Here is a 27,897-nt window from a genome sequence, read left to right on the forward strand (position 1 = left end):
TCCAGAGTGTCCCACGGAGAGCCTGGCCAGCCGTGGCAGCATCGGGCCGGGTTGGGGGCAGACTGCGGGTGGAACTGGCGCAGGGGAATGACAGCGGAAGAAGCTGTTTGCTCCCCGTCTGCTGGGGTGGAGAAGCTCTGTTTTTCTGAACCCTCATCTGTTCTTACCACTGCTGCTGACGCCGCCACCGCCACGGATGGGGAGAGAGGGAGGAGGAAGCCAGTGCCAAGTTGGCCCGCCCCTTCTGAACCTGGGCTTCTGCCACGCTCCCCCGCCCGCCCGCTCCCGCGAGCCTCCGTCTGGAGGTCACATTCAGCCCTGACGACGCGTCTCTCGCTGGGTCAGGCAGCGGGGAGATCCAGCCCAGGCGCGCGGCGAGCCGGCTCAGGACACCGCTGCCCCGTCAGCCTTGGCTCTCTGGGTTCCGCCCAGCAGGGTGTCCGGGGACTGGGGGCTCCCAGCCGGCACCCCTTGCTGAGCGCCTGTTCAGGGCGCACTTGTGCCTGGAGGAGCCTTGGACGCCGTGCACCCTGGTGACGCCTGGCACGGGGCACGAGCACACAACTGACAAGTTCCGCCGCCCGCCCCCATCGGCGAAGGGCACCTCGCACGCCCGCAGCTGCGGGGGAGTGGGGAGGACGATGTCAGGACTGGCAGCGCCGGGGAGCGGGTGGTAGGAGCCCTGGGCCACCAGCACCAGGGGCGGGCGGTGCGGAGCTGCTTCCCCGCCCTTCTCTGAGCCAGCCTCCGCCCGCCTGCCCGCCCTCCTTCCCCCCTCCCCCTCCCTCCCTCCCTCCCTCCCTCCCTCCGTCCCTCCCGCCGCCACTGCCGCTGCTGCCGCCGTTGGACAGAAGGATGTGAGGCAGAGCTGAGCCGGAGCAGACGCCAGCCACAGCCTGCTCCAGCCACAAGCCTCGCAGAGCCGGCATCGGCATCGGGGCCGCCCAGCCTCCCGCCTCCCAGCCCACTGCTCCCAGCTCCACTCCCTGGAGCATCCTCCAAGCCGTATGTTTCCGGAAAACTTGGCCGAGGGGGAGACGCAGATGAGAGGATGTGAGTGAGGCCCCAGGAGGGGCTTGGGGTTGCTTTGGGAGCTGGTGACAGGGACCTGGCTGTGGCCACCAGGCCCGGGACTTGGGAGTTCTGCACCCGTGGGACCCCATCCCCATCCTTTGCCTGGGGCCCCCTTCCCCCTGCCTCTTTGGCTGTCAGGCAGGGGCTTTTAGGGTGGGAGGGCAGGACCTCCATTTGCTTGGGGCAAGCCCTGGGGGTCTTGGTTGGTGCATGCTCAAAGGTGCACTCTCGCTTTTCAGGTGGATGGGCGTTGGGGGGCTTTCAGCCAGGTCTAGTGTGGGTGGTCTGCAAGGCTCAGTGAGGCTGTGCCCAGCATCCTCAGCCTGGGAGCAGGAACCAGAGGGGGTCCCAGGCAGTTGTTTGAGGGCACTCACCCCAGCCTCTCACAAAGCTGCTAGGGAACCAAGACCCAAGCGGGTGGCTGGGACGGAGTGGGTGGCTGACTCTACACAGCTCTTTCCAGGCCAGGGCTTCTGGACAGCCTCGAACAGTACTCCTTTTTGAGCCACCACTCGCTCTAGGGAAGGGCTGGGTGACCCTGTCACCCTCACCTCCTGCTGTCGCTGCTGCCACAAGTGGAGTTAATTAGGACCCTAAATCCCCGGCCAGCCTCCAAACCACCTCCTTATTGATGTGTTGAGTTTGGAAATGCCAACCTCTCTGGGGTCCGGCTAACCCCTGCACCACCCCCCCTTCCGCCGCTCCAGCAGGCCCAGATGGGAGACCCGCCCTCTCCCGCCCAGGGTTCTGGCCCGACGTGTTTGCCTGGGCTCTCTTGGCCCCGACTGGGGAAATATAAATAAACTCGCGTCCCGTCGTCCTCCGCCAGGTTCTGTGGAAGTGGCAGCTGCTGCTGGCGCAGGCTGAGGGAAAGGTCAGGGGGCTGGGTGACACTTGATCCCATGCCCCAGCCCTCCCTCCAAGCCTGTCCTTGAGGAACCCTGAGGAGCCCGCTGTGAAGCCACGTGGCCCATAGCCTCCGCAGGGGAGCAGGTGGCCTGTCGGGCTGGCACCACCTCACCACACAGTGTCCAGAGGCAGGAGAGCAGAAAACCTGGGTCCTCATTCCCCCTTTGCCCTTGGCTTGTCCCCAGAAGCTCAAGAGTGGCTCTGGCTCCTTCTCCCATCTGGGGATGGGGACAGTCACGGCCTCGGCAGCAGGGGTGAGATGGAAGCACGTCTCTGAAGGGCTCTGCAAACTCCAGGTCACTCGGCCGTGTGATGTGGCGTCTTGTCGTTTCTTGTTGCAGTTTTATTTTAATGAGAGCTGTGTGTGTGCTGAGCTATTGGCACATGATAGGATGGATGGATGGATGGATGGACGGACGGACAAACGAGGCACAGAAAGTGCAAACACGCAGATTGTTGGCCCCTCCAGCTCCTGTACCCCTACAAAATTCCAGTCGTAGCCTCCCTGTTTGCAGCTTGATTTGATTCAAGGAAAATGGCCTCAAACTTCATTATGGGAAATCTTTCATTAGCCGTTAGCCGTTAAAAGTCTAGCTCTGGGGCTTAGAGACTGCTGTATTCCAGTGTGACTCAGGCTTCCCACCTGCTGCCCTTGGGGGCCCAGTCCTGCCCCACAGCCCTTGGAGATCTAGAGCCTGCCTTCTGTCTCTTGGGCAGCCACCGGGAAGTGGCCGCCTACCTGCTCAGGCTGACCTGGCCGCACAGGGCATGCTGCCGATGTATAAAGAGATGCTGCTGCGTGTGGCGTGCCTGTGTGTGCCAGGAGCTCCGTGGGCAGGTGGATTGAGACCTGGGGCCAGGTGTCCCATGTGCGGCTTCTGTGAGCAGGAGGCTGTGTTTTTTGCTGAGACTGGTATTTACAGCATTGAAACCAGAATAGGTTATGGAGTGGGGGTGAGTATGGCCCTGGCCCGAGTTTGTGGGGCTGGGGAGAACTTTCTCTGACCTGGGTGGGTTTGGGATGGAGTCTGTTGATTCTTGGGGATTTCTCCCCATATCAGGGGTCTGTGAGGCTGTGAAAGCTCACAGACATTGGGGGGGCCAGTTTTCGGGGGGCCGTTCTACTCCCAGACCCTTGAACCAGCCTTGTGGGCCTCAAGCCCATGGTGGGCCCCAGGCCCAAAGGTGCCCCAGTTAACCTGGGTGAAGAGACTCCTGGCTCCAGCTCACACTCGCCTGGACCCCACCCTCCCTCCCCTGCTCACACGTTCCTTCCTTTCCTCTGGCCTTGGCCTGGTGCAGCCGGAAAACAACACTGTCTCCCGAGGCCTGAGGCCTCATCTGCAGCTGTGAGGGAGTGTCAGTGCTAGGTCACGACAGCCAGGGGAGGCAGGGGAGGTGGGAGCCTGGGCGGGGTCTGTGCCCAGACCTCAGCTCCTAGCCACCAGAATCCTCGATGGTGGTCTTGGGAGGGGTGCACCCAGGGCGAACAGCCCCTTGCCCCTCTCTTCTCCGTTCCTGGAGCCTGGGCCCTGCCCAGGTAGCCTGGGTGGGGGATGGGGGTAGCCAGGTCGCCATATCCACCCCTCTGGCGCCCCCCACCTCCACTGGTCTGCTTCCAGAGTCTTGGAACCGCATGCAGAGCCTCAGTCCGGGCTGCAGGCTGTGGGCACAGGCCTCCTGCTGCCCTTCACCTGCCACCCTCTGCCACAGGTCTTCTGGAACACGGCCGGAACTGGTCGGCCATCGCTCGGATGGTGGGCTCCAAGACGGTGTCTCAATGTAAGAACTTCTACTTCAACTACAAGAAGAGACAGAATCTGGATGAGATCCTGCAGCAGCACAAGCTGAAGATGGTGAGCACTCTGCCCTGCCTCCTGGGGTCTCTTGGGGGGCTGCACCCTGGGTGCCCTGGGTCGGGAGCAGGTATTCACCAGCACCTCGGGATTGGGGGTGCCCTGGGCTGGCTGCAGGGATTGTTGTGTTCCGCACATCCCCTCCTGGGCACTGGGCCGACCCTGTGTGCCAGGCCCATCCTCCTGTTTCCCTGCCTCCGCTCCCTTGCTCTCCTGGGTTCCACACCTCTGGGTGTGTGGGGAAGGAGCACCGTGGGCCAGACACCACCTCATCAAGGATCGTGGCAGTCAGTGCCTTAGAACGAAGGCCCAGAGGCAGATGAACCCCAAGCAAGTGTCTCTCCCATCCTGTTTGACCTCATAATCTTAGGGCTGCCTCAGTAGGGGGGAGGGACAGGTCAGGGAGCAGTGGGCCCAGCCCTGGCCTCCCCCCGCCCTCCCGCAGCCCTCTGGCCTCGAGGGAAGGCCGGGGGAGGCCAGGAGCACGAGAAGGGCGGGCTGGCCTTGCTGAGCATGTAAATGGTCTCTATGGAGAGACTGCTTCCTCCACAGCCGATACTGTGAAGGGAGGGCCGGGTGGGGGGCAGCCTCTTCCCTTCCTCCTCTCTGTCTTTCTTTCTCTCTTTCCCCACCCCCTCTCTTCCTCCCTCCCTGACTCCTGCCCCTTTGGACACATTTACAACATGCCTGCATGGTCACTATTTCAGATATGGGGAAACTGAGGCTCAGCAAGGCTCATAAACAACAGACTTGGGTCAACCACACCTGTATGACCCAGGGACCCGTGTTCTGCATCACCAGGCTACGTATTTCCTTATATATGTGAAGGTATAAGAAGGGGGTCCTCAGCTCTCCTCCTCAGGCCTGCCTGCTGCCCCCTCCCCTCCATCAGGCTGCCTGTTGCTGCGTGTAAAGTACAGGCAGCCTGTCCTGGGACGAGACGGCCCTGAACTGCTGCTCCCATGCAGCCTGCTGAGATGCACAGACTATTGAGGTCACCTGGCATGGCAGGCAGGCCGGGCATAGAATCACCCCACTTGAACTGTGCTTGAGTGCTGCGCAGAGTTTAAGGGCAGCCTCCTCGGCTGCCCTGGGTGGGAATCTTACTGGATTGAGTATGTAAGCAGCTGCTGGCTGCTCAAGGCCAGCGGAGACTGTGTCATGCCCCTGTGGGCAGCGCTGAGGCCGAACCTCATCTCCAGTTGGGCTCTTGTCTACTCCCTGTTGCCCATCATATCTGGTGAAGCCAGACCTCCCTCACCTTCCCTGCCTGCTGCTCAACTGGCCTTAGTGCTCCTTGAGCTTCTGGCAGTGCTTCCTGGTACACCAGGAGCTTTACATTTTCCTGGATTTTCTAGGACTCCGGTTTCCACAGGGAGGAAGTCTTATGAAAGCCTGACGGCACAGAGCACTTGTCTTTAACACCTGTTGAAATCTCTTAGAGCAGGAGGATGGCTGAGCCCAAGGGGAGCAGCCTATGTGTGTAGCAGCTAGAGATTAACTGCGGGGGGGGGGGGGGGGGGGGGGCAGTCCTGACAAGAGGTGGTCTTCTTGCCCTTCCCCTCCTCCTCCCCCTAGCCCCTGCTCCTCCCAGCCAACATGGACACCAGCCCAGCCATGGCTCAGGCTGTTAGGGGTATAGGCCTCCTCTCCCAGACTCCCTCATTCATGGCACGGTCCTGCTATGCCCCCAGGGACCCCAGAACCTGAGTGTGGGTTCAGGGGTAAGAGTGGGGCCAAGTCCCAGCTTCATGACTTGGCACCTGTGTGACCTCAGGTGACAGCTTTGTCCCAGTGAGCCTTAGTTTCGTCCTTTGTAAAGTGGGGGCATAACGGCCCTTACCCCCGAGAATTCTGCTGAGGATTAAATGAGTCACCACTTCTGAGGACCCAAGTGTCTACCAGAGGGGAGCACTCTGTGAGGGGTGGCTGCCCTGACTGCTACCACTGGTGGTGGTAGTAGTAGTGGTAGTATTTTATTTTAAAGCCACCGATCCCCTTTTTTTCTTAGGGGTGTGGGAGGCACTCTCTCAAATGGAGTGTGCAGGAGCAGCCATTGTAGGGACTCTGGCCTAGAAGACCCTGATTCTAATCCAGATCTTGCCACTTAGTAGCTGTGTGACCTTGGGCAAGCAACTTATTCTCTCTGTGCTCAGTTTTCCCAACTATACAGTGGGGACAATACTAGTGCCCACCTCAGAGGGCTTTTATGGCACTCATCTGAGTGGATGGGTGTAAGGGCTTAGAACAGGGCCTGGCACGTTCTGAGTGCCCCACACGTGAGAGCCACAGCTGTGATGGTATCATGGCCACCAGACAGCCAGTGGCTGGGTCTCGTGTCTCCCTGGGTGCTTGGTTGTATATGGAGAGCAGCTACTCCTGGACTGGCTGAGTGAGTGATTGGTCAGCTGATTGATTGATTGAGCCAGTCAGTGTCTTTCATCTGAATAGATAGCCTAGCAGAATGGTGTAAAGCAGGGCTCTGGGCTAGAGGGCCCACACCCTAGCAGTGTCAGCAGCTGGGTGGTGCCTGCAGGCACACGGCGCCCCCCTCTGTGCCTCAGTGTTCCCTGTAGAGGGAAGGGAAGACCAGGACCCACCCTTAGGGTTGTGAGGAGCAGAGGAGTCCTATGTGAGGGGCAGTGCCTTGCCCTGGGCCAGTGCTCAGGGTGTGTGGGACATCATCCTCACTGTGCAGTCAGTGAGCCTTTCTTGAGCACCCACTGGGTGCCAGGGAAGCAGTGCGCATGGGGTTTTTCTGCTGGGCATTCCTTTAGGGGACAGCGGGAAGCCATCTGCCGGGATTGAGCTCAAAGTGGGTTGTACTGGTCTGAGAGAAGTAAAGCTGATGCTGACGGAGAAGGCTGCCCTCCTCGTTGTCTGATCCTGAGTACTGATGGGTGGACCACTACAGGGTGATGAGGCCAGGAGACCACAGAGGGGGTTCGACCCTGGGTCTGTAGGCGCGTCCCTTCGTGGACCCATCCTCCACTAGCCATGGCTCACACAGGACCCAGCAAAGCAGAGTCATACTGGGTGAGCTGTGGACCTAGTACATCAGGCCAGAAGATGGGGGCCAGCAAACCATGTCCTGAGGCCTACAGATGGGTGAATCTTGCTGACCACTTATTGTTGAGAAAAGGCAATTTGGGTGCATGCAGCTGGTTCTCGTTCCCAGCTGACCTTGAAGGAATCACGGAGGAATCACCGTGAGCAGTTCCAGGGACCCATTGCGGGAAGTTGGGCTCTGCCTGGGTCCATCCATCCTGCCAGTGGCCACCCATGCTGCAGGGATGAGTTCCCTGTCACTGGAGTATGTAAGCAGGCCTCACAAGATGCTGCTGAACTCCATGACCTCCGCCTGCTGCCCCTCCCCGGCACTCTCCAAGGCCCCAGGAGGAAGCTAGGTCCCTACTAGTCCTGAATCAACAGCAGCCACCTCTGGCCACTGGCCAGGCCCTGTCTGGAGCTCAGAAAGACATGTCACTCTTGTCCAGTGCAGGAAGGAGCAGGGGAAGCAGAGGGTCAGCGGGTGTCCCCTCCCGCTTTACGCCAAGCCTGGCCTGAATATGGCCACAGGGCGACGTCAGCAGGAAGCAGGATCGGGTGGGCAGGCGGAGCGTGGCCCAGTTATGTAACATTTGGCAGTAGTGACTTCTCCGAGGTTTCCCTCCCCCTTGTTATGGCCGAAGGTTACCCTTTCCTCCCATCTGCAAATCCAGGCCCTGGGGCTCAGCTTCCATGTTTCTCTGTCTCAGCCCAGGCCCTGCCTTGCCTTGTTTTCCTCTGTTGTCTCCTCCGTCTGAGGCTGCATAAGCCTGCAGAGGGACCTTGTCCAGGCAACAGAGTGCTTAAACCTGACCTGCGTTCAAATCTGGGCTACTTGACTTAGGAGCTGTGTGATCTCAGGAAGGTGTCTTTGCCTCTCTGAGCCGGTGTCTTTTTCAAGTTCAGTTCATCTAAAATAGTTACAGACCACCTGTTTGGAGATGCCAGGCCCTATTTCAGGGATCCTGGGAATACAGCAGAGAACAAAGATTACTAGCTCTTAAGAAGGAACTGATTCTATTTCAAGAGACAGATTAACATACAAATAATTTCTGATTGTGGTCTGAAGGTGATAAGGTGAGGGATATAGTAGAGAGTGATTGATGGGGGGGTATGAGGATTAGCTGATTTTGACACGGTAGTAAGGAAGACCTCTCTGAGGAGGTGATGTCTGAGCAAAGCCCTGATTGAGGTGAGTCATACTAGTATCTAGTAGGAGAAGGTTATCCAGGCAGAGGAATAGCCTGTGCAAAGGCCCTGTGGTTGGGACACTGTGCACATGTTTGCACAAGGAGGCCAGTGTGTTTCTAGCAGGATGACCAAGGAGGGTAGGGGTGGACGAGTATTTTGAAGAGGTGAGTGGGGTCCAGGTCTAGAATATGCAGGGCTATATTATGGAGTGGGGAGGACTTGGGGTCTTATACGCAGGATTTCAGGGAGCCCCCGGAGAGTTTGAAGCAGGGAGCAGCATACTCTGGCTTGCCTGCAGAGCAGCTGTGTAGATCCATTGACTCAATCCAGGAAAATGCTAGGCACATAGTAGGTACTCAGTCAACAGCAGATGTAATTATACTGGTTTTGCCAGCATCTCCTGTTCCACACACACCTCCTGGTTTGGAGGTACGGGGCCACATGTGGAAGGATTTGGTGTAATTCCTCAGGCACTCAGTAAATCCTAGCCTTTCAGTGTGGCCTTGTGCTGATGGAAACTGTGACTTCTCATACTTGTGCCACTTGGCCTGATGTGTCCTGGACTGCAGGTTCTGGCCAACCCTCCTGGACTTGAGTCCCCAGGAAGATGCACATCCTGGCCAGGCCCCCAGGAGCTCCTGTTCCCTGCCAGGCTCCTGATCGCCTGCCTCACCCAGCCTGAGCACAGGAGTGAGTCCCTGTCTGCTAAAAATAGATTGGGGAAGAAGGGGATCCCTCAGCCTCACCCACAGAACCCACATGCCACACAACTTTCTCGCGCCTCCATGAGCTCCAGCCGGGCCTCTGGGAGAAGTTGGGGTTTGGGGCAGGGCTGGGCCAACCCCTGGAGGTGGGTGGATGGCGGAGCTGAGTGTTCCTGCAGTGGCCAGGGGACATTCAGCAGGGTGGGGCTCTGGCCCTGGCCTGGTGGTGACGGAAACCGTGACTAATGGGCAAACAGATGTTTGCCTTTTTCTCCCCGTGTTCAGAGCTCCTAAACTCAGAGGACCCCCATTTGCTTAGGAAGGTGGTAGGACAGGAATTGATCCCACCCCCAGGCTGAGGTTGGGGCTTTGGCACCCCTCCTGAGGCCTATTCCCACCCCAGCTGCTGGTGCCTGGAGGAGACAGGGCATTTGCTCCAAGAGTGGACCCTATCATGTTTGGGGTAAGGTGGCTTTTCCACAGGGGGCTGGGGAATTGGTAGAAGGGAGGTGCATTTGTTTCCTGTTTCCTATAATAGTACCATAAACTAGAGGTGACTTAAAACAATACAAACTTACTCTGTCACAATTCTGGAGGCAAAAATCTGAAATGGAGGTGTCTATAGGGTCCTGCTCCCTCTGGAGGCTCCCAGGAGAAGCCTGCTTTGCTCCTCTAGCTTCTGAGGGTGGCCGGTCGTGCTGGATGGTCTTTGGCTTATAGACACATGGCTCCCCGTGTGCCTCTGTGGCCAAATTCTTCTCTTCTTACAAGGACCCCAGTCATCAGACTCAGGGCCCACCCTAATCCAGTATGACCACATCTCAACTAATTACATCTGCAAAGAGCTTGTTTCTGAATAAAGTCATGTTCTGAGGTTTGGGTGGACATGGATTCTGGGGGAATGATGTTTCACCCAGTCTGAGGGGCTTCACTGAGACTGCTAGCATGTCTGGGGTTGTCGTGGGTTCTGCTTCCTTCCTTGGAGACCCCACGGGGCTCAGGCTGAGACCCTCCTGTCACACCAGCTGTATTGGGGGCAGTCGTCCCCTCTTAGGAACCAGTCTACCGCCTGTGGGAGTCCCTGGTCACCCTGAGACCTAGCACTCTGCCGCCACCTGTATACCAACTCTGTTAACTGTGTGTTTAAGCCCCAGAAGCCACCCATTCAGCCAGCCAGCCAGCCAGCAGATGTGCTCTGAACCTCTGCTGGCTCAGCATGGGAGGTAAAGAAACGCCCCCCAAAGTGCCCCACCCAGTGAGGTGCAAAGGCAGGAGCTGCTAGGAGGAGTGAGAAGCTTGTTTGTCCCCAATCTGGGGGGTGGGCTTCCGGGAACCGGGGTCCTGTGTGGAGGGATATGAAAGGCCCTGCATGAGAGCCTCTTTTCTTTACCCCGAATACACTGAGTGGGGCCCCACCTCAGGGGTTCGTACTTGCAGTTCCCTCCACCTGGACTACCATCGTTTAGGGCTTTGTTTGGCTAGCTCTCTCAGTGCTCAGACTCCGCTCACATGCCACCTCCTCCAAGAAGCCTCCCCCATCCCATCTTGCTCACGTCCCCACCTCTGAGTCTCTTTTTCTTAAGTGACGTGTTATTTGTTGGTCTCCCTGACTGGAAGACCTTTGTGGGCAGGGACCTGTCTACCTCCTTCATTGTGTGTCCTCAGCCTTGATGCAGTCCTGGTACATAGGAGGTGCCATATAAAGACTAGCATAGTGAGTCGATGAAATTCCCAAGCCAGCCCTGTCTCCCGGGGCTTGGTGAGGGGCAGAGATGACATGCAGGGAAGGTTGACTCATTAGTGTGCTCCACACGTAGTGACTCTGCCTGGCAGGGTATCCTCCAAGGCGTATGCTCTGGCTGTGGTAATCAGAGGGACTGGAGTGATCACAGGGGCCCTTTAGGCAGAGGCAGCCCTTCCTCACTGGTCCCAGCAGGATGTCAGGGCAGCCGGGAGGCCAGGTTGTGCTATACATGTATCTGGGACTTGGTGGAAGAATAAAGCCCTCAGTAAAAACAACTACTGGCATGCTTGGCCACTGCTGGGTGGGTGGGGGTAGGGGTAGGGTTGCCTCATGGCCACACATCTGGGATTGCTGTCTGTTGCACTATGGCGTCCTCGGGCACAGGGAGTCCTCGGGCTGACAGCCCAGGCCCAGGATCTGACCGTCACTGTCCCTGTGCCCTAGGAGAAGGAGAGGAATGCACGGAGGAAGAAGAAGAAAGCCCCAGCTGCTGCCAGTGAGGAGGCTGCCTTCCCACCTGTGGTGGAGGACGAGGAGATGGAGGCATCGGGTGCAAGCGGGAATGAGGAGGAGATGGCAGAGGAGGCAGAAGGTGAGGGGCAGGAACTGACCTGTCCCAGAAGTGTCTGGGTCCTTCTGAGACGAGGCCTAGACTGCCTTGGAGGGAGAGCATGGTGATGGTGGTGACAATGGTAGTGATAATGGTAATGGTGATGATAAGGGTGGTGGTAATGGTGATGATGATACTGGTGATGATGGTGGTGGTGGTGGTGGTGGTGGTGGTGGTAATGATGGTGATGGTGACAGTGATGATAGTAGTGATTGGTGGTGATGGTGATGAATGTGGTGGTGGCGGTGGTGGTATGATGATGGTGTTGGTAGTGATGATAGTAGTGAATGATGGTGTTGGTGGTGGTGATGATAGTAGTGATTGGTGATGGTGGTGATGAATTTGGTGGTGGTGGTGGTGATGGTGATGATGGTGGTGGTAGTAATGGTGATGGTAGTGATGGTGGTGATGATGATGGTAATGATGGCGATGGTGGCAGTGATGATAGTGATTGGTGGTGATGGTGATGAATGTGGTGGTGTTATAATGGTGGTGGTGGTAGCAGTGATGATTGTGATGGTAGTGATGATGGCAGTGGTGGTGGTGATTGATGATGGTGATAATGGTGGTGGTTGTGATGATGGTGATGATGGTGGTAGTAGTGATGATGGTGGTGGTGTTACTCCCAAGTACCCCATTTTGGATTACATGGGTCTGTACCTGCCCCACATGGCATGATGCCCCTAAAGACCCCAACCCCTGCTTAGCAGCATGTCTGTGTCTTACTTGTTGTCTTTCTGCCCAGAACTGCCCAAGTTGGGCCCTCATGTTCCTAGTGAACAGAACCTTCCTTCTTCCTGCCGCTGCCTCGAGTGCCTTCCTATTCCTTCTATCTGCCTGCCTCTGCATTCAAACTCCCAAGCTTCTGCCAACATGGTATAGGAAGGTGGGAGTCACCTCCTGGCTCCTCAAGCCAGGCCTACAAATACGTTCAAGCTCTGCCAGCCCCCAGGGCATTCACTGACCTGGACCCTATTTCCTGGTTGAAAACAGAGAATTGGGCCATGTGGTTGCTGTTGTCTCAAGTTGGGGATGGGTCTGGGGACAGAGTCTGGCCCCTTTCTGCTCTGGGTCTCTCTTGTCCAAGTTGGTGACAGGCCTGGCCAGTGTCTGATGGAGGGCTGCAAATCCCTCTGCCTTCATTTTCTTGGTCCTGGGTTTATAACCAGAAAAAAGAGAAGGAAACAGAAACCCAATCCCACTCTTTAAATATCCTCCCAGCTGCTCTGTGGACAGGATGCAGCCCTGGTGGGAAAGTAGAAGGAAGCCAGACTTTGGCTCAGCATTAAGACTAGAACGAACACTGCCCAGTAAGAGAGCTGTGTGGTAGTGAACTCCCCGTCACTTGTAGGGTTCTCATACTGCAGCAGGGGATGAAGGAGGGTCATTCTGTGCTGGGGTGATGGGAGGGCTGTTCTGGTGGAGCTGAGGCTCTGTGACCACCTGATGGCTCTGAGTGGATCCTGTGCAGCAGGGTAGGAAAATCCTGCACAAAGGAACAGGGTGATACTCCCATCTCATGGATGAGCTTTGAAACTGAGGACCAGGGAGAGGAGAATCGCTTTCACGGGGTATCATGTAACTGGTAGACTTGGAGTTGGACAGTCCAGCCTGTGTTTGCCATGTAACCCTGTGCTTTCTGACCATGGGGCAGAGGTGGGGGGGGGTCGGTCAGGGAGGTTCTGGACTAGGGCCTGAGGTCACCCCTATGGAACCTTCTAGAAAGCCTAGCCAGCCCCAGCAACATGACAGACCCCTCCAGGGAGCTGGCAGCAAGTGCCTTTGTTGCATCTAGGCGGAGATGAACCATCCAGGGAGAGAGGATTCATTCTCTGTTCAGTGTCTCAGCAATGATCATGGTCTCCCCAGCCTAATCAGACGGGCAGCCTTGAGTTCATCTCATGAACCATCACAGTGACCCAGTGGAGTAGGTTCTCTTGTCACTCTGTTTACAGATGAGGAAACTGAGGCACAGAGTGGTCACCCATGGTCATACAGTTGACTTGCTTGGGGACTAGGGTTCAAACTAGTCAGAAGTGCAGATCCTCAGGCCCCTCCTGAATCTTCTGATGAGGCAGCACTTCGGGAGAGGGTGAGCCCCCCCCCCCCCATCTGAGTCTTCACAGCCCCTGCCTCGGGCGCATGCTCGCGCTTGAGAACTCCTCATGGGACAAGTCTCTCAGTAAGGGAGAGGGCCTAGTAATAACCTCCCATTTTGTTGATGAGCAGACTGAGATTCTGGGAGTTAAGCCACTTGTCCAAGGGGTGTCCACACTGGCCCCAACACCTTGATGTCTGTTAAGTGAGAACAAAGAAGTGGCATCACAAGTCCTCACTCAGGGGTAGGAATTCTGTGGTTAGAGACACGGGACACAGGGTCAGCCCTCTCCTGCCCCCGTGCAGTATGGCCTGGGGCACGTGACTCGGCCCCTCTATGCCTCAGTTTCTTGCTCTGCAAATGAGATGCTGCTTGTCCTGTTCTTCGGGGTTGCTGAGGATTAAATGAGTCATGAGCATGAAAGGCTCTGCACAGCTTAGCACCCATAGAAGAAGCCCTGTTGTTCCAATGATGATTTTTGGGAGTGGTGGACCCTGAAGGGAGGTGAGCAGTGGCAGAGGCAGGGGCCAATGAGGGCAGCGGAGGCTGCAGGAAGCCTTTGCCCACGGCCATGGCAGCCCCTGTCCACCTGGCTCTGTCACTGAGCAGTGGGATGGAGTCCAGGGCTCCAAAGGCCACTCCTGCAGCCCTGCCCACCTCTGGGGTCAGCACTCCCACCCTTAGAGTCCTGGGGACTCAGATCCAGAGAAGGCTAGTAACTTGTCCAAGGATACTATCCCAGGAGTGGGCGGGACTGGCTCCTCACCCTACACTACCCAATTGTTGGGCAAGGCTGCTGCAGGCCACCTGTGGGTCACTCCAAGATGAGGACCACTGTGGGTCCCCCTGCTGCCTGCCAGGCCCCAGGTCCCCCTGCCCCCCCCGCCCCCCCTCCCCCCCATGGCCACCTCTTCTCTCCTGCCTGTTGCTTTTGCCACCTTGCTTCTAATCCTTCTCTCGCTTCCTTCCAGCCTTACACGCCTCTGGGAACGAGGTGCCCAGAGGGGAATGCAGTGGTCCAGGTATGAATGTGGCCAGCTGGCCTGGGGGTGCGGTAGGGGTAAGGCTGTGCCGGGGTCAGGGGCATCCTGAGGTCACCTGTCCTCAGCGTGGGGCCCCACTTCTGTGAGCATGCCTCTGTGAGAGCCAACATTGGTGCAGCCATGGCCTCTGTCCCCCTCCCAGTGTAGTATCTGTTCCCCGTGCTGTTCCCTGACTCACTCTTGCAGATCTGTGCACTTAGCTCCACTGTTCTCTTGATTTTCACCAGTGTTTTCATCCGTGACTTTCACCTTGTTTGATTTCCGAACAGCAGGGGTTTTCATATATCCCTATTTTACACAAAATGGGGGAATTTGAGACCCAAAGAAGTGACAGAAGTGTTTTTCTTAAGGCTGAAGAGCCAGGTCGGAGGCCAGCCACCCTTGTCCTTCCTTGCCTTTCATCTGTATGCACATTCAGTCACTCACTTAACACTTCCTGTGCACTGCTATGTGCTGGGCCGTGTAGGAAGCAGATGGGGGATGCTATCGGGCTCTTTCTCCTTAGGCTCCTCAGAGTTCACCGGCCCATTTTACGTTGTCGTGTCATAACGACACAATAGCAAATAGTCACCAAGTGTCACCCTGTGCTGCTACACCTCCTGGCTTCCTTACCCTGTAAGCTCTACAGATGAAAGCAAGGCAGGCCCAGAGATAGCCTGCGTTACCGTGGCTGGGCTTCCAGTGTGGGCAGAGCCAGAGGTGGAATGCAGATGAAGCTCCATAGCCCTGGCTGTGTAGGGGTGCCAGCAACCCCAGGGGCCGGAAGTTAGTGACGTGGCTGGGCTCCAGGGTCAGCATGGGGAGAACGGGGCAGGGGGAGGGCAGGGCCCCAGGACCGTGATGGGCCAGCTGCCTGAGTGTGTCAGAGCTTCGGGGCTGTTGAGATGTCAAGCTGCATCCTGAGTTCGTGTCCTGGACCCGAGATGGGCAGGTCTGGCTGTGAGGAAGGCCGTGCCTGCCTCCATCTCTGAGCCCCCGGCACCACTCACTCTTCTTCTTTTTCCCCCACAGCCACCGTCAACAACAGTTCTGACACAGAGAGCATCCCCTCCCCCCGCACTGAGGCTGCCAAGGACACAGGACAGAATGGGCCCAAGCCCCCGCCTGGCCCAGGCACTGATGTGCTACCCCCTGAGCCACCCACCCCGCCGCCAGAGGACGCTCTGGTATCCTCCGAGCCTGGCCCGGCCCCTGAAACCACCAGCCTGCCCACGCCTCCGCCAGCACCTGCATCACCCACTGCACCCCCTCCCGTGGTCCCCAAGGAGGAGAAGGAGGAGGAGGATGCTGCGGCCCCCCTGGTGGCGGAGGAGGAGGAACAGAAGCCCCCTGTGGCCCAAGAGATGGCTGTGGACATGGGCAAGACGGAAGAGCCTGGTGAGGCATCCCCTGCAGAGCCCATCAAGAGTGAATGCAAAGAGGAGGCCACAGAGGAGGGGCCCGACAAGGGCAAGGGGGGTTCTGAGCCCAGCGCGGAGGCCGAGGCCACACCCGAGGGGGCCCTCAAGGTGGAGAAGAAAGAGGGCGGCGGCCCTGGGGGCAAAGCTCCCACAGCCAAGGGCGCCGGAGCCCCCCAGGACAGCGACTCCAGTGCCACCTGCAGTGCAGATGAGGTGGACGAGCCCGAGGGGGGCGACAAGAACAGGTGAGTGGGCACACCGGGTGGGACTCTTATCTCCTGCCAGCACCAGGGCAGCTGCACGCAGGCTGCCTCGGTGCCTGCCCTCGGGGCGTGTGGCCCAGCTGGAGGAGGGGATTGCACCAGGCAGGGCTGGGTGGCTGGAGGCGTGGCGCAGGCTCCACCGATTGCTCTTACTCCTTCAGCTCCTGCTGATGGCCTACCGTGCTTGACCTTCCTCCGCTCGTAGGTGCATCACTCCCGTCTGCCACCATCTTTGTGGGGTGTTTTCCTGCTATGTCTACAGGCCCCAATTTTTTTTTTCTTATGAGGATACCATCATTGGATTCGGGTCCACCCAAATTAGGTCACATTCACAGGTCCCTGGCTGTTTGGACTTAAGCTTGTTTGAGGGGCGGGGGCTGGGGGGCACAATTCTATCCTTAACAGGGCAGGAACAGCAGGTGCCGGGGCCTGGGGGTGGAAGGAGCATGTGTGATTCAGGCCAAGTGGTGGAGCCAGTGAGGGTCGGCAGGCTGCACTAACTCATGGCTGCAGATTGTTCTCAGGGGAATGCCCCAGTCAGCTGGGTGTGACTGACGCTCTGAAACTAGCTGGAGAATGCAGAGAATTCAGTGGGGGTCAGAGAGGCCCACGGAGATGGCTGCCATGTCCCCGCAGCCAGTGATGCAGGTCTGTCTGCAGCCAGTTGTGACAGACTCCTGAGCTCACTAGTGGCTCACATCCCATCTGCCAAGGGTCAGGGTGCAGGAACTGGGAGCCCCTGTCCTGGCTCGAGCTGATGGAGCCATTGAGGCTGCTCTCTTGCTGGGGTGGCCTGGAGGGACCCCCCCAAACCATGCTGCCCTCTTTGGGTACTGCTGTCTCTGAGATGTGTTCCTCCATTTCTCTCCTTTGTCTCTGCTCTTGGTGCGGGGTACCCGTCCCCACCTTGCACCCAAGGCCCCTGGAGCACTGGGTTTTACCCACGTGTGGCACAGATGGTCGAGGGCTCTGAGCCTCTGAGACCCCCAGCCAGGACCAGAGCTCGTACCCCACATTGGGGCCGAGCCAAGCAGCTGAGGGCAGAGGTGCAGACCCACTCCCACCCACATCTGGACCCTGGGCCAACGTTTTCTAGTGAGGCAGGTGGGTCATTTTTATTTTGACTAAAACCGATGCGGTCTGTTGTCTCTCCTCTCCTGTCTCTTGGAAAGTTCTGGGCAGAGTGAGAGGGAGGAAAATCTGACTTTCAGATCGCCGAGTTCTTGTGGAGCCTTTCCCCTGTCCCGTGATTCACCTTGGGGCATGTGAACATGGTGAGCTCAAGAACTCTTCATGTGAGACTCAGATTCATCCAGAGCTCTGTGGGTCTCTGTATGTGCCACAGAAGGAAGTGGGCCAGATTGTCCTCAGTTTCCTGTGTCCGGGAGTCCCTGGGAGTCCCCACTGTCAGGAAGCTGGTCTGGTGGGTAGCCCCGTGACCAGGAAAGGCCAGACCAACAGGCTTCCGAGGGCTCAGAAGTTCCTGAGCTTCTTGCCCTTGGAAACCAGTATGCACAGTGGCCCGGTCCTCTGGGGAAGGCCCACAGCCAGGGCCTGCTGCTACGTTCACTCTTTGTGCCTGGGTAATGGGGTCAGGGTGGATGGCTCCCCACCCTGCTCCTGCTGGCCATGAGGACGGAGTCATGGAAACGTGTTTCTGCTCTTAGCGGGAAGAGTGCTGAGCTCATGAGGCAACCATGCTGATAAGCAAGCCTCCTGGAGTCTCTGTTTTGGGTTCGCGTGGCCTGCCCAAGACCCAAGGCTGGGCTGAACCCCGCTAACGCCCCGGATCCCTCTGGCCATGCCTGAAGCCCTGGAGGCTACTCTCTGCCTCCCTCTCTCCCCCAACAGCCCCACCCAGGGACGTATCCCTCCCTCCCCAAGCTGGGTCTGGCTCCACCCACTCTTCCTGCCTGAATGTCCAGCGTTCCATCCCCAAGGAGCAGCGGCTGTGGGCTGGGAGTCAGGACACCTGGTTTGTCATGCCCTGTGTGACCGAGGCTGGTCCCCCACCCTCAGAGCCAGGCTGGACTTAGGCCAGGCTGCTGACCTCTTCCTGGCTGGCCGCCTGCCACCCCTCCCTCCCTCTAGCCGTGGCCGTGCAGGCAAGATGCGTCAGAGCATGCCCTGGCAGCCACAGCCTCCCGGAAGGGCTGGCGGGACGGATGGGCCCCTCCTCGACCCCAGGTCCTGGCCGCCCGCCCACCACCCTCCTTCCCACCTGGCAACCCTGGTGTGGTGAGCTTGGTGTCCCCGGACAGGCCCAAGATGCATCTCGTCCTGGCCTCTGCCAGACGACCTTTGGAGAGAAAACCTATTCTGCTTTTACTTTCCGTCACCTTCTGCCAGCCAGGTCTGCCTGGGAGCTTTCTTGGCTGATGACCAGAGATAGTGGCTTTGATTGCAGAGCCTTGAGCTTGCCTGCCCTCCTCTGTCCCAGTTTCTGGAGAGGGTACCTGGGCACCTCGGGTGGGTTGGGGACTTCGGAAAGCCCCTTCCCTGGGGCCTCAGTTTTCTATAAGGTAGGTGTGGAATCCCCACTTTTGGGCTTACTGCGAGCATAATGGAGGTCATAGCAAAAACTGCAGCCTGGTGCCAGGCCCATACACACTAGGTTTGCTACCTTTGGGTCTGTTTTAGGAACACTGAAAGTTTACTCCAAGAGCAGGCTAGATTGTGGCTTCCACTGTGCCCCTGAAATTGTGAAAGCATCCCAACAGCAATTTACCTTTTATTTCTTTATTCCGTAAATGATTGACTGGGCACCAGTGTGTGCCGGACGCCCTTCTATGTGCGAGGGATGCTGGGAACAGTACAGATGAGTCCTGATGTCAGAGTTCTTCCCTTCTGGTGAGAGTGCCTAGTATGGAACAGAAACATTGAAAAAAAACAAAATAGCTGCTCTTATGATAAGTGGGTGATGGGAAGATTGGGGTGCTGGCCAGGGGCTGTGTGGGGAACAGTCAGGGAGGCCTCTCTGAGGAGGTGGCATGGGAGGGTGATCAGAGCCTATAGTGTGTGTGGGGGGGGAGGGTAGGAGGGAATAGCCAGTGCAAAGGCCCTGCGACTGTATGAGCTTATGTTCAGTAGAGGGCATAGAGGCCTGTGGCAGAGTGGAGTGAGGGAGAGGGCAGGAGAGGAAGTGACAGGTGGGCAGGGACCTGGCCCCACAGGGAGCAACATAACTACGTCTATGCAGACATTGTTCACAGCCAGCCTTCCATCACTCTCCAGCCCCAGTTGCAGCAGGGATGATCTCAGCCTGGTGATCATGGAGAAGCCAAGGAGAGCACTTAGCAGGCAGAGAGGTGTGCCCTGTTGCAGACCCAGGGTGTCCCCAGTCCCCCTCCCCCAGCCCTCCAGTGTGGGAAGAAAACCCACTGTGATTTTAAGATTGTGTGACCCACTCAGCCCCTGCTGCTCACGGTGCTTCATGTATGGTTGCTTAGAGGGCAGGGGGGTAACTGTTCTCATTCCCATTTTATAGATGGAGAAACCAAGGCCCATTGGTTTAGTCCTATAGCCAAAGGTGGGATTTGAACAGGAGCATGAGCCCTGAGCCACTCCCAGCTGTGTTGCCGGCCTCCCCTCTCCTCTTGGGTCACATGCCTGGTGCCAGGCTCCGAGAGCCCTGACCCGCCCGGGCCTCCCGAGAGGAAAATAAAAGCTGCTGTCTTCCAAGAAAACAAAGGAAAGAGAACAGGCAGGGCCATCCCAAGGAGGGCTCCTGGAGGCGGTGCTCACCAGCCACGGCTGCTGAAACAAGTGGGCAAGTGGGAGCCACGTCAGTGCTAAGTATCTTCCTGCTCCTTTGGGGTTCCAGACCCTAAGGCTTGCCAAGGACTTGAACCTACACCCTTGTTCTTGGATGCTGCCCTCTTACAGTGAGAGGTCGGGCTGGCATCAGGAGGCCACTCATAAATGGTGAAGTGCTGCACCATGATCCAAGGCCCACTGAGCTCCTGCCCTCACTCCATGGGGGACTCAGGAAACAGGAGTCTGGGTCTCTGCTGAGACTGGCTGCTTGCTGAAAGTGTTTGAGGGGCAGTCCCTGTTCCCTTCTTTCTGGTGTGGCTTGTCCCTCCCTGGGTGAGGAGCTGTGGGGAAACCAAGGCAGGGCTCAAACCCCAGGGAATGGCCCTCGTTGGCTGGCAATCAGGGTGGGACACAAACACTTCATTTCATATGTGTTATAAAAACATACTTATGCTGATATGAAATGTTACTTTTTAGCTTTAATGTGTATGTTTCACGGTAGTTTTGTATTTTTGTACACCTGTCCAATACAAAGTCCAATAGAACGTCATTCTTAGAACAGTGCAGTTAATCTCTTGATTTCCTGGCTAGCATATAGTACGTTCTTTATTTTCTTCTCATGACAGCTTTATGGAGCAATAATTCAGCTAGTGTACAATTCAGCCGTTCAGGTGTGCAGTTGAGCGGATTTGAGCCTGTTTAGAGGCGTGCGACCATCACTGCCGTTGAACTCCAGAACGTTTCCGTCACCCCAGAAAAAAAGCCTTTGCCCCTCAGCATCACTCCACGTTCCACCCCCAGCCCCTGGCCTCCACTCACCTCTCTTCCGTCTGCGGATTCTCTTCCGGATGTTTCATATCAATGGATTTGCATAACATGTGGCCTTTTGTGTCTGGCTGCTTTCACTTGGCATCTTGTTCTCAGGGTCCATCCATGGTGTAGCAGGTGTAGCTACTCATTCCTTTTTGTGGTTGAATCACAGTCCACTGTGTGAACAGACCGTGTGTTGGTCATCCTTTTATGCATGTTTGGGTATCTGGGTGCTTTCCTCCCATTGGCTACAGTGATGGTGCTGCTGCCATCCTGGTAAACAGGTTTTTCTGTGGGCCTGTGTTCTTGGTTCTTTTGGGCACACACCCAGGAGTGGGATTGTCAGGTCAGACAGTAACTGTGTTTTGCCTCTTGAGAACTGCCAGACTTCTTCCAAAGCGGCACAGTCATATTCATTTTTAAATTGAAGTTTACAAATGTGGGTTGGTTTAAATGGGTGCTGGAAGGCAGAGGGGAGGGGAGACCGCGTGTGGTGGCTGTTGAGGTAGGGTGGCAGCAGCAGGACAGCTGATGACATGAGTGTTTAGTCCCATTAGGAAGCGTGGGCCTGGAGGCCCAAGTGGAGGGGAGTGGGGAGGAATGGCCGCTACAGGAAAGGCCCTGAAACCCTCAGAGCATGAGCAGGGTGTGGAAGGCTGGAGAGGTGAGGGCGGGAGGGAGAGTGAGCAAGTGGGGAGGACCATAGAGGCCGGCCGAGCATGGAAAAGTCAGGATGACCTTCCCCTGTGCCCGGCCCTGCCTGCACGCCTTGGGTAGCCCCAGCAGGCAGCACCATGTCTGTCTTTGCTCAGCCAAGCGTGTGGCAGATGCGGGTGGGAGGCAGGTACCCACAGGACAGCCTGTCATGGCCATGGCTCGGCAGCCCCACCACCATAGAGAGTGGAGGGCACCTAGGCCCCAAGTCAAGTGTCTGCCCTGCTCCATCCACAGGAAAGAGGCATGTTGTCCTCATCACGGGGGTATGGCACCAGCTGCTGGGTTGCAGAGTGGCTTGAGCCACATCCTGGTTGTCACAGCTCTAACCTGGAAGGCAGTGGCTATGGCTTACAGTCTACACATGGAATGACCCAGTATGATCGAAGCACACAACAGGGGTATGCCAACAGGACCTTCTGGCTTGGGGGACCCAGCCTTAGCTTGGCCCTCTGGGTGAATCCCAGCCCATGGCCGATGCCCTCATGCACCGTGTTTGGTCATCTGTGGCATCCTGCAGGCAGACACTGGATCCTGGGTCTCTGTGCTCCGCAAGCATAGCACCAGGTCTGTTGTGTGTTCAGCAAGTACAGATCGTAGGAGAGAGTCAAGAACTAGGCAGGAACCTGGCAGCCCCAGTGGGTGGTTGAGGGTCTGAGGCTGGGGCAGATTGAGCTCCTGCCTTGGAGACCTCATGCCAACTAGGGAGCCAGATGGGATTTGGAGCAAGTTGCTGTGCCCAATACTCTGGGATTTCCTAGAAATCCCTGAAGACATCCTGAAGGAAGTGACACCCGTGAACAGCTCAGGAGCCACCCCGCAGGGTAGGCTCTGCCCAGGTGCAGCCCTCAATGGGAGGGACCCTTCCCCTGGTATCTGCTTCGGCCCCACTGTGTGCCCTGTCCTGGTGCCCAGCTCTGCATGTCCACAGCAGATGGATGTGACCTCGTTTTGGGGAACCCAGTGCTCACAGGCCTGGTTCAGCTCATGGCCATATTTTTCGCTAATAGGTAGACAGTTTTATTGCTGACCAACCCTTCCACACAAAGCCTGCAGTCTACCTGCTTTAAGCTCTTATGTAAATGGTAAGATTCTAGTTAGTGGAGCATTCTGGCTAAGTGGGTAGGTTTCTGTCCTCTGGTAAGTGGGATCCACTCAACTCCATGCCCTGGTGCCTGAGCCCCTCACACTCGGGTGATGAATAATCTCTCTGAATCTCTTAAGCTCACCAAACCTTAATCTAGTTGATTCTTTGGCTTTCCCGTAGCTTCCAAAGGGCTTTGCATGGTGCAGGCCCGAAGTCTGGGCTTCCCTGGGATTTTGCCTGCTGTGGGCTCTCTCAGAGGAGTGTTTGATCCTGGCCTGGGCCTTTGGGCTGCGGTTGGAACGGATCTCAGCTCCTCATGGAGCCAGCAGAGACCAGAGGAAGGAGGGAGGGAGGAGTCCCCTTCCCCCTGGTCCCCACCCAGAGTCCTGGTTGATATCCTCTGCCAGGTGACCCTGGACAATTGCCTCCCTTCTGGCAGTCCTTCCAGCCCGGTTATATAGGGCTGGAGCCAGGAGAGGCCAGCTGTGAGCCTATGGGCTGACCCTTGTCTTTCCCTCAGGCTGCTGTCACCGCGGCCCAGCCTCCTCACCCCGACCAGTGACGCCAGGGCCAATGCCTCACCCCAGAAGCCTCTGGACCTGAAGCAGCTGAAGCAGCGGGCAGCTGCCATACCCCCAATTGTGAGTGCCCAGGCACCCCCCTCCCACACCCCAGGACTCCTGCCAAGGAAGGCCACAGCCTCTGTGCCCCCCGCCCTTCCCCTCTGGTTCAATAAGGCAGTATATCAGGGCAGGTGCACAGTTCCATGGGGGTGGAGGTGGGCAGCACCTGCAGCCTCCCTCTCCTCAGCTCTTCCCAGCAGCCTCCTGTTTGCTGGCAAAATCCCCATGGAGATGAGGCAGGAACAGCTCCAGAGAGCTGGCAGTCGTGTAGGGTGGGGCCCTGGAGGAACCAGGGAACTTGTGGCCCACAGGGCTGCCTTCTACCCTTCCAGCAGGGTACCCCTGCTGGCCCTTGGAGCTGGAGTGGCCCTGCCCAACCCTGCCTCCCAAGGGTTCTCCAGAGCTCCCCCAGACCAGGGAAGGCAGGAGATCTCCTGGCTGTCACAGCACCGTGGGGAGAAGGGTGGGGTCCCACCCACCCATTCAGAACATGATGCCCTTTGAGGAGGCCTTCCAGAAGAATCTCCAGGCTACATGAGCAGCCCCTTGGAGGAGCCCTTTCCTCTCTGAGGAAGTGTTCCTGGGCTTCCCAAGTACAGCTGGGGGCTGCGGGCTGAGGGGCTCTCTGAGTGAGGGGCACAGTGTGAGCTAGGCTATACTGGCAGCTCCCAGGGCTGGGTCAATCCCCATCTCTCTCAGACCCACAGGGTCCTAGAGCCTGGGCTCCCTACTAGGTAGCTGAGATGCGCGGCCACATCCTACACACTTTGTGCAAAGACCTACCTTCCTGTCTCCTAAGCCATGTGCTCTTGGCTACCTCACTGCCATCCATGGCTTTCAGGCTTCTCGTGTGCAGGGGGCCTGGAAGGCTATTCTCGATCTCTGTGCCTCATGGAAGGCCTGTTAAGATATTCACGTCTCCCACTTCTCTCAGCAGGTCACCAAAGTCCACGAGCCCCCCCGGGAGGATGCAGCTCCCCCTGCTCTGCCACCACCACAGCCCTTGCAGCCAGAGAACGACACCCCCCAGCAGCCCAGCAGCAGCCCTCGAGGCAAAAGCAGGAGCCCTGTGCCTCCTGCCGACAAGGAGGGTGAGTGTGTGCCCGTGGCCACGGCGGTGAGTAGGGGTATGACAGTGATGAGGGGTAAGGGGTGTCTATGCATCCACAGCAGCCATGGCAGACTTGAAGCAGAGAATGGCAGGGCAGGCCAGCTGAAACAGGCAGGTGGAGGGGAAGAAGGCAGGGCATGGGGGGAACCACAGTGAATCTGAGGACTCCTGCTCTTCCTAACGTAGGCACATACTGGCTTTAGCCAAGTCACCATGGGGCAGAACAGGCCTGCCTCTGTGCTTCCAGGGAAGCCAGAAATCCATGTTCTCACCTGAGATGTGGTTTTTTAATGTTGGCAACTTTAAAACATTTTCAAAAGCATTGTATATACACGTACATACGTCTGTGACTCAGGCTCTGATTCCATGTGATTCAGCCCACACATGAGCTTCTAGAATCATGCATAAGGCTCAGTGCCCAGCTGGCAGCAACTCTGGGGCCTGGGCAGGAAGCACTGCCCCCTCGAGGTCTCATCCTGACCTTATTCTAGGCCGAGGTCACTGGGTTCACTGGGGAGCCCGTGGGGTAATTCCCTGAGCAGCTGTGTTGTAGCAAGTGCCCAGGGCATGCTTTATTTTTGCCACGTGAAGCTCAAGGTCAGGAGACAGGTAAGCAGGGTTTCTTGTTCTCTGGATGTTCTGTCTCTGCCTCCCTTTCCCCACTGGACCCAAGAAGTTCCAGGCCTGTGTCCCCAAAGAGGCACCCTCCCAGAGCAGCCTGGCATGCCACATGTGCCGTGTGCATCATGGGTGTCGGGCGCTGGTCCTCCAGAGACTCCCCCACACTGGGCTAACCTAGGCTTCTACTAGCTGCTCTAGGGGTATAAGGACAACAGGACCCCAGCCCCCTCCCTGAGCAGCACAGTGCCAGTGCCATCTGCGCACCCCCTTCTTGGGTAGAGCAGCCCTTCTCTAGAAAGCCAGGCTGGCCCTTGGCCACAGGCCTCTTGAGGGGGGTGCTGCTTACCTGTGTGAGGACAAAGAGGAAGGCTGTCCCTGAAGGAAGATGGCTCCACGCTTCCCACAAGTGACACAGGCCTGCCAGATATTCCCTGTTTCATCAGCCTGCCCTCTTGCCTCCCTGTGGCCGCTTCCACCTGCTGCAGGAAGTCTCAGACGCCACCCACATGGGTGGCCATGCATCCTGGCCAGCACACAGACTGTCTTGTGGCCACTGGGCCAGGACATTTGTTGAACACCTGCGATGGCCAAGTCGTATGCTAAGCGGTGGGGGTTCAGGAGTGAGCAGGATGAAGTCTTTGATTCAGGGAGCTCTTTCTCTAATTGAGAAGGATATTAAGCCAGGATACATACAAAGGAAGCAAGATGACTTTAGATTTGTTCATGCAATTAAAATAGAACAAAGCAGGGTGAGGAGGGGTCTCTGTGGAGATAATGAGTCAGTCATGGGAAGATATAGGGGAAGGGCATTCCAGACAGTGGAAATAGCATGCGCAAAGGCCCTGGGGGTAGGGATAAGCTTGGTGTGTTTCGGGAGCTTCCAGAAGGTCGCTGTGGCTGTGGAAAGGGTAAGATGGAGAGTCAAGGAGGGAAATGGGGACCCATGATTGTGTAAAGCCTCGTAGGCCATAGTTTTTGTCTCAGGTGTGGGAGAAGCCTTGTCAGAGGAATTTTAATATATTTGTGTTATGGGGGATAATCTGATTTTTATTTTGGAAAGATCTCTCTCTCTCTCTCTCTCTCTCTCTGGTCATTGTTGAGGGTAAGGGCTACAGGGAGTCGTGGGCAGATGGAGGAGGCCACAGTGCTATTCCTGACCAGCTGTGGTGGCAGCCTGGACTGCAGGGGTGACCATGGAGGTAGGGAGGAAGGGGGAGCACTAGGAGTCTGTTTCAGAGGCAGAGCCTGTGGGGTCTGTGGATGGTCTCATGTGGGGATGAGGGCAGGGCGTGTGCCTTCTCTAAGGACCCTGCCAGCCCCCCATACTAGGACCAGGACACCTCGTGGTAGGGATGGGGTTTGCTGGACAAGAGCGAAGTATGGCTCTGGAGGACATTCCAGGCTTGGGGCACCAGCCCAGGGGTTTGCTGTGTAATGATGCCTGGGGCCCAAACAGTTCTGGCCAGTGTCAGATGTGAGCAGGGCTAGGCAGCCCGTGGGTGGCTGGGCACCACTCAGGGCCAGCCAGGACCTGCTGGGACAGACCATAGACCCTGTCCTGGGAGAAAGTGAGCTGCCACCAGTGGTTTCTGAGTCTAGCCAAGGGTTGTGCCTTTTCCTGGAATGGCTCCCCACAGTAGACAGTGCCCCTGGCATCAGGTGCTGTGTGCTTTTCTCATGTGGTCTGGGTTGCTGCTCAGTGCCTGTAGGCACATGTGTGAACTTGACACCCAGCACTACCTCTCTGGTCTCTCAGGAGCCTTCCCTGCTGCCTGGCTCTTGCATGGAGCAGCTCAGCCAAGCCAGTCGCTCAGCTCCCCTGGGGGCCAGCTGGAGGAACAGGTTGTCTCTCCAGGCTCTCGGCCTCCTGCCCAGCCTGGCCCAGCCGCAGATTTCCCTTCCAGCACTGGAGCCCACCCCCGCCCGGCACAGCCCAAGCTGAGCTGCAGAAAGCATCCGAGGTGCACATAGGATCGGGCAGCTGGACAGGCAAGGCCTGGGTGTTCACGGCAGGCCCTGTGGGGGCGCCTCTTTGAGGGGCTGTGGAATCCCTCCACTGACTTGTTCTCTGCACCTGTGACCCTCTCTTGTGGGCTGCTCATTTCACCAGGGCATAGGCCCGGGGGGCGGGGTGGGTGGTGGTGGTAGGGGGGGATGACGACTCAGTCTCTCTTAGGAGAGAGGGAAGATCTGGAGAATACACGCCTCCACTGCCACCTGCTGTGCCCACAGCAGGCATCACTAATCGATGCTAACACTCTGCTGCCATACCTCGTTGGGCTTTCAGAACCTCCCTCTGTCATCTGGAGGTGGCCCAAGAGATGACACCTTCCTACTATTCCTGTCCCAGGAGTTAGAGAGTTCTGGTGTTTCCAAGTTATGTCTCCTGCCTGATTTCTCAGCCAGTTCTCAAGGGAGAGGTCCAGAGCTTGGGGCAGATTTCAGTAGAGTGGGAGGCGAGGGGCAGGGGGAAACGCCATGATGGTGGACCTGAGTCCCTGGCCTTCGGTCTACACGGTGTACCTAGGCCTGAGAATCTGGGGCCAGTGGTAGTTCATCTTCCTGTGGGCAGGGCATCTAGTGAAGGCTAAGATCACAGTCTATAGCCTGATTGCCTGGGCTCGAAGCTCCCTCCCTTGCCAGCTGTGGGCCTTTGACCAGGTGACCTCAACTCTCCTGGCCTTGGTTTTCCCATCTGTAAAATGGGGATGATGGTAGTTCTGTTTAGGGTGTAGTGAGGATAAACAAGTCGGTGCACACAAGCACTTGGAGAAGTTCTGGCCCATGGGAGGCTCTGGGAGGGTATTACCTTCCTGTCATGTTTTCTGCAGCTACACAGGCCAAGAAGTTGAGCATTCAAATCCTGACTTGGCCAGATGTTTGCTGGTGACCTTACAAAACTCCATTGATGTGTCTGTACCTATTTCTCTCTCTGTATGACAGATCTGGTAACAGTCTCTTTCTCACAAGCCTACTAATAAGCTAAGGAGGCTCCTTGGGTCCACGCTGGTAGGATGCTTAGCACAGTGCCTGACACATAGTACATGTTCAACAAATAGGCTGCCATGGTGGTGGTAGTTCTCCAGAGTGGACCCCTGGCCACCCCTCCTGCCAGGGTGTACGTACCCTAGAAAGCCTTCATCATTGTGTACAGGCCAACCAGCTTTTTCTAGAGAGAGCTGGACAGTAAATATTTTAGACTTAATGGGCCAGACAGTCTGCTGCAACTGCTTAG

At 57.2% G+C, this 27,897-nt stretch overlaps 1 protein-coding gene across 29 annotated transcripts in view; it reads left to right on the forward strand.

Annotated features, from left to right (window-relative positions):
* Window positions 1–27,897, forward strand: part of NCOR2 (nuclear receptor corepressor 2) — a 211,459-nt gene that overhangs the window by 154,467 nt on the left and 29,095 nt on the right. For 21 of the 29 annotated variants that reach the window (XM_038574764.1, XM_038574765.1, XM_038574763.1 and 18 more), the window contains 6 exons: window positions 3,697–3,839; window positions 10,971–11,118; window positions 14,206–14,256; window positions 15,289–15,922; window positions 22,828–22,948; window positions 23,865–24,021. In XM_038574764.1, coding sequence (XP_038430692.1) covers window positions 3,697–3,839; window positions 10,971–11,118; window positions 14,206–14,256; window positions 15,289–15,922; window positions 22,828–22,948; window positions 23,865–24,021 — 1,254 coding nt within the window. The remainder of the gene's footprint in view (window positions 1–3,696; window positions 3,840–10,970; window positions 11,119–14,205; window positions 14,257–15,288; window positions 15,923–22,827; window positions 22,949–23,864; window positions 24,022–27,897) is intronic. The other 8 variants (XM_038574775.1, XM_038574788.1, XM_038574789.1 and 5 more) reach the window with 2 other exon arrangements.

This window comes from Canis lupus, chromosome 26 (genome assembly GCF_011100685.1).
Source record: "Canis lupus familiaris isolate Mischka breed German Shepherd chromosome 26, alternate assembly UU_Cfam_GSD_1.0, whole genome shotgun sequence".
Lineage (NCBI taxonomy): Eukaryota > Metazoa > Chordata > Mammalia > Carnivora > Canidae > Canis > Canis lupus.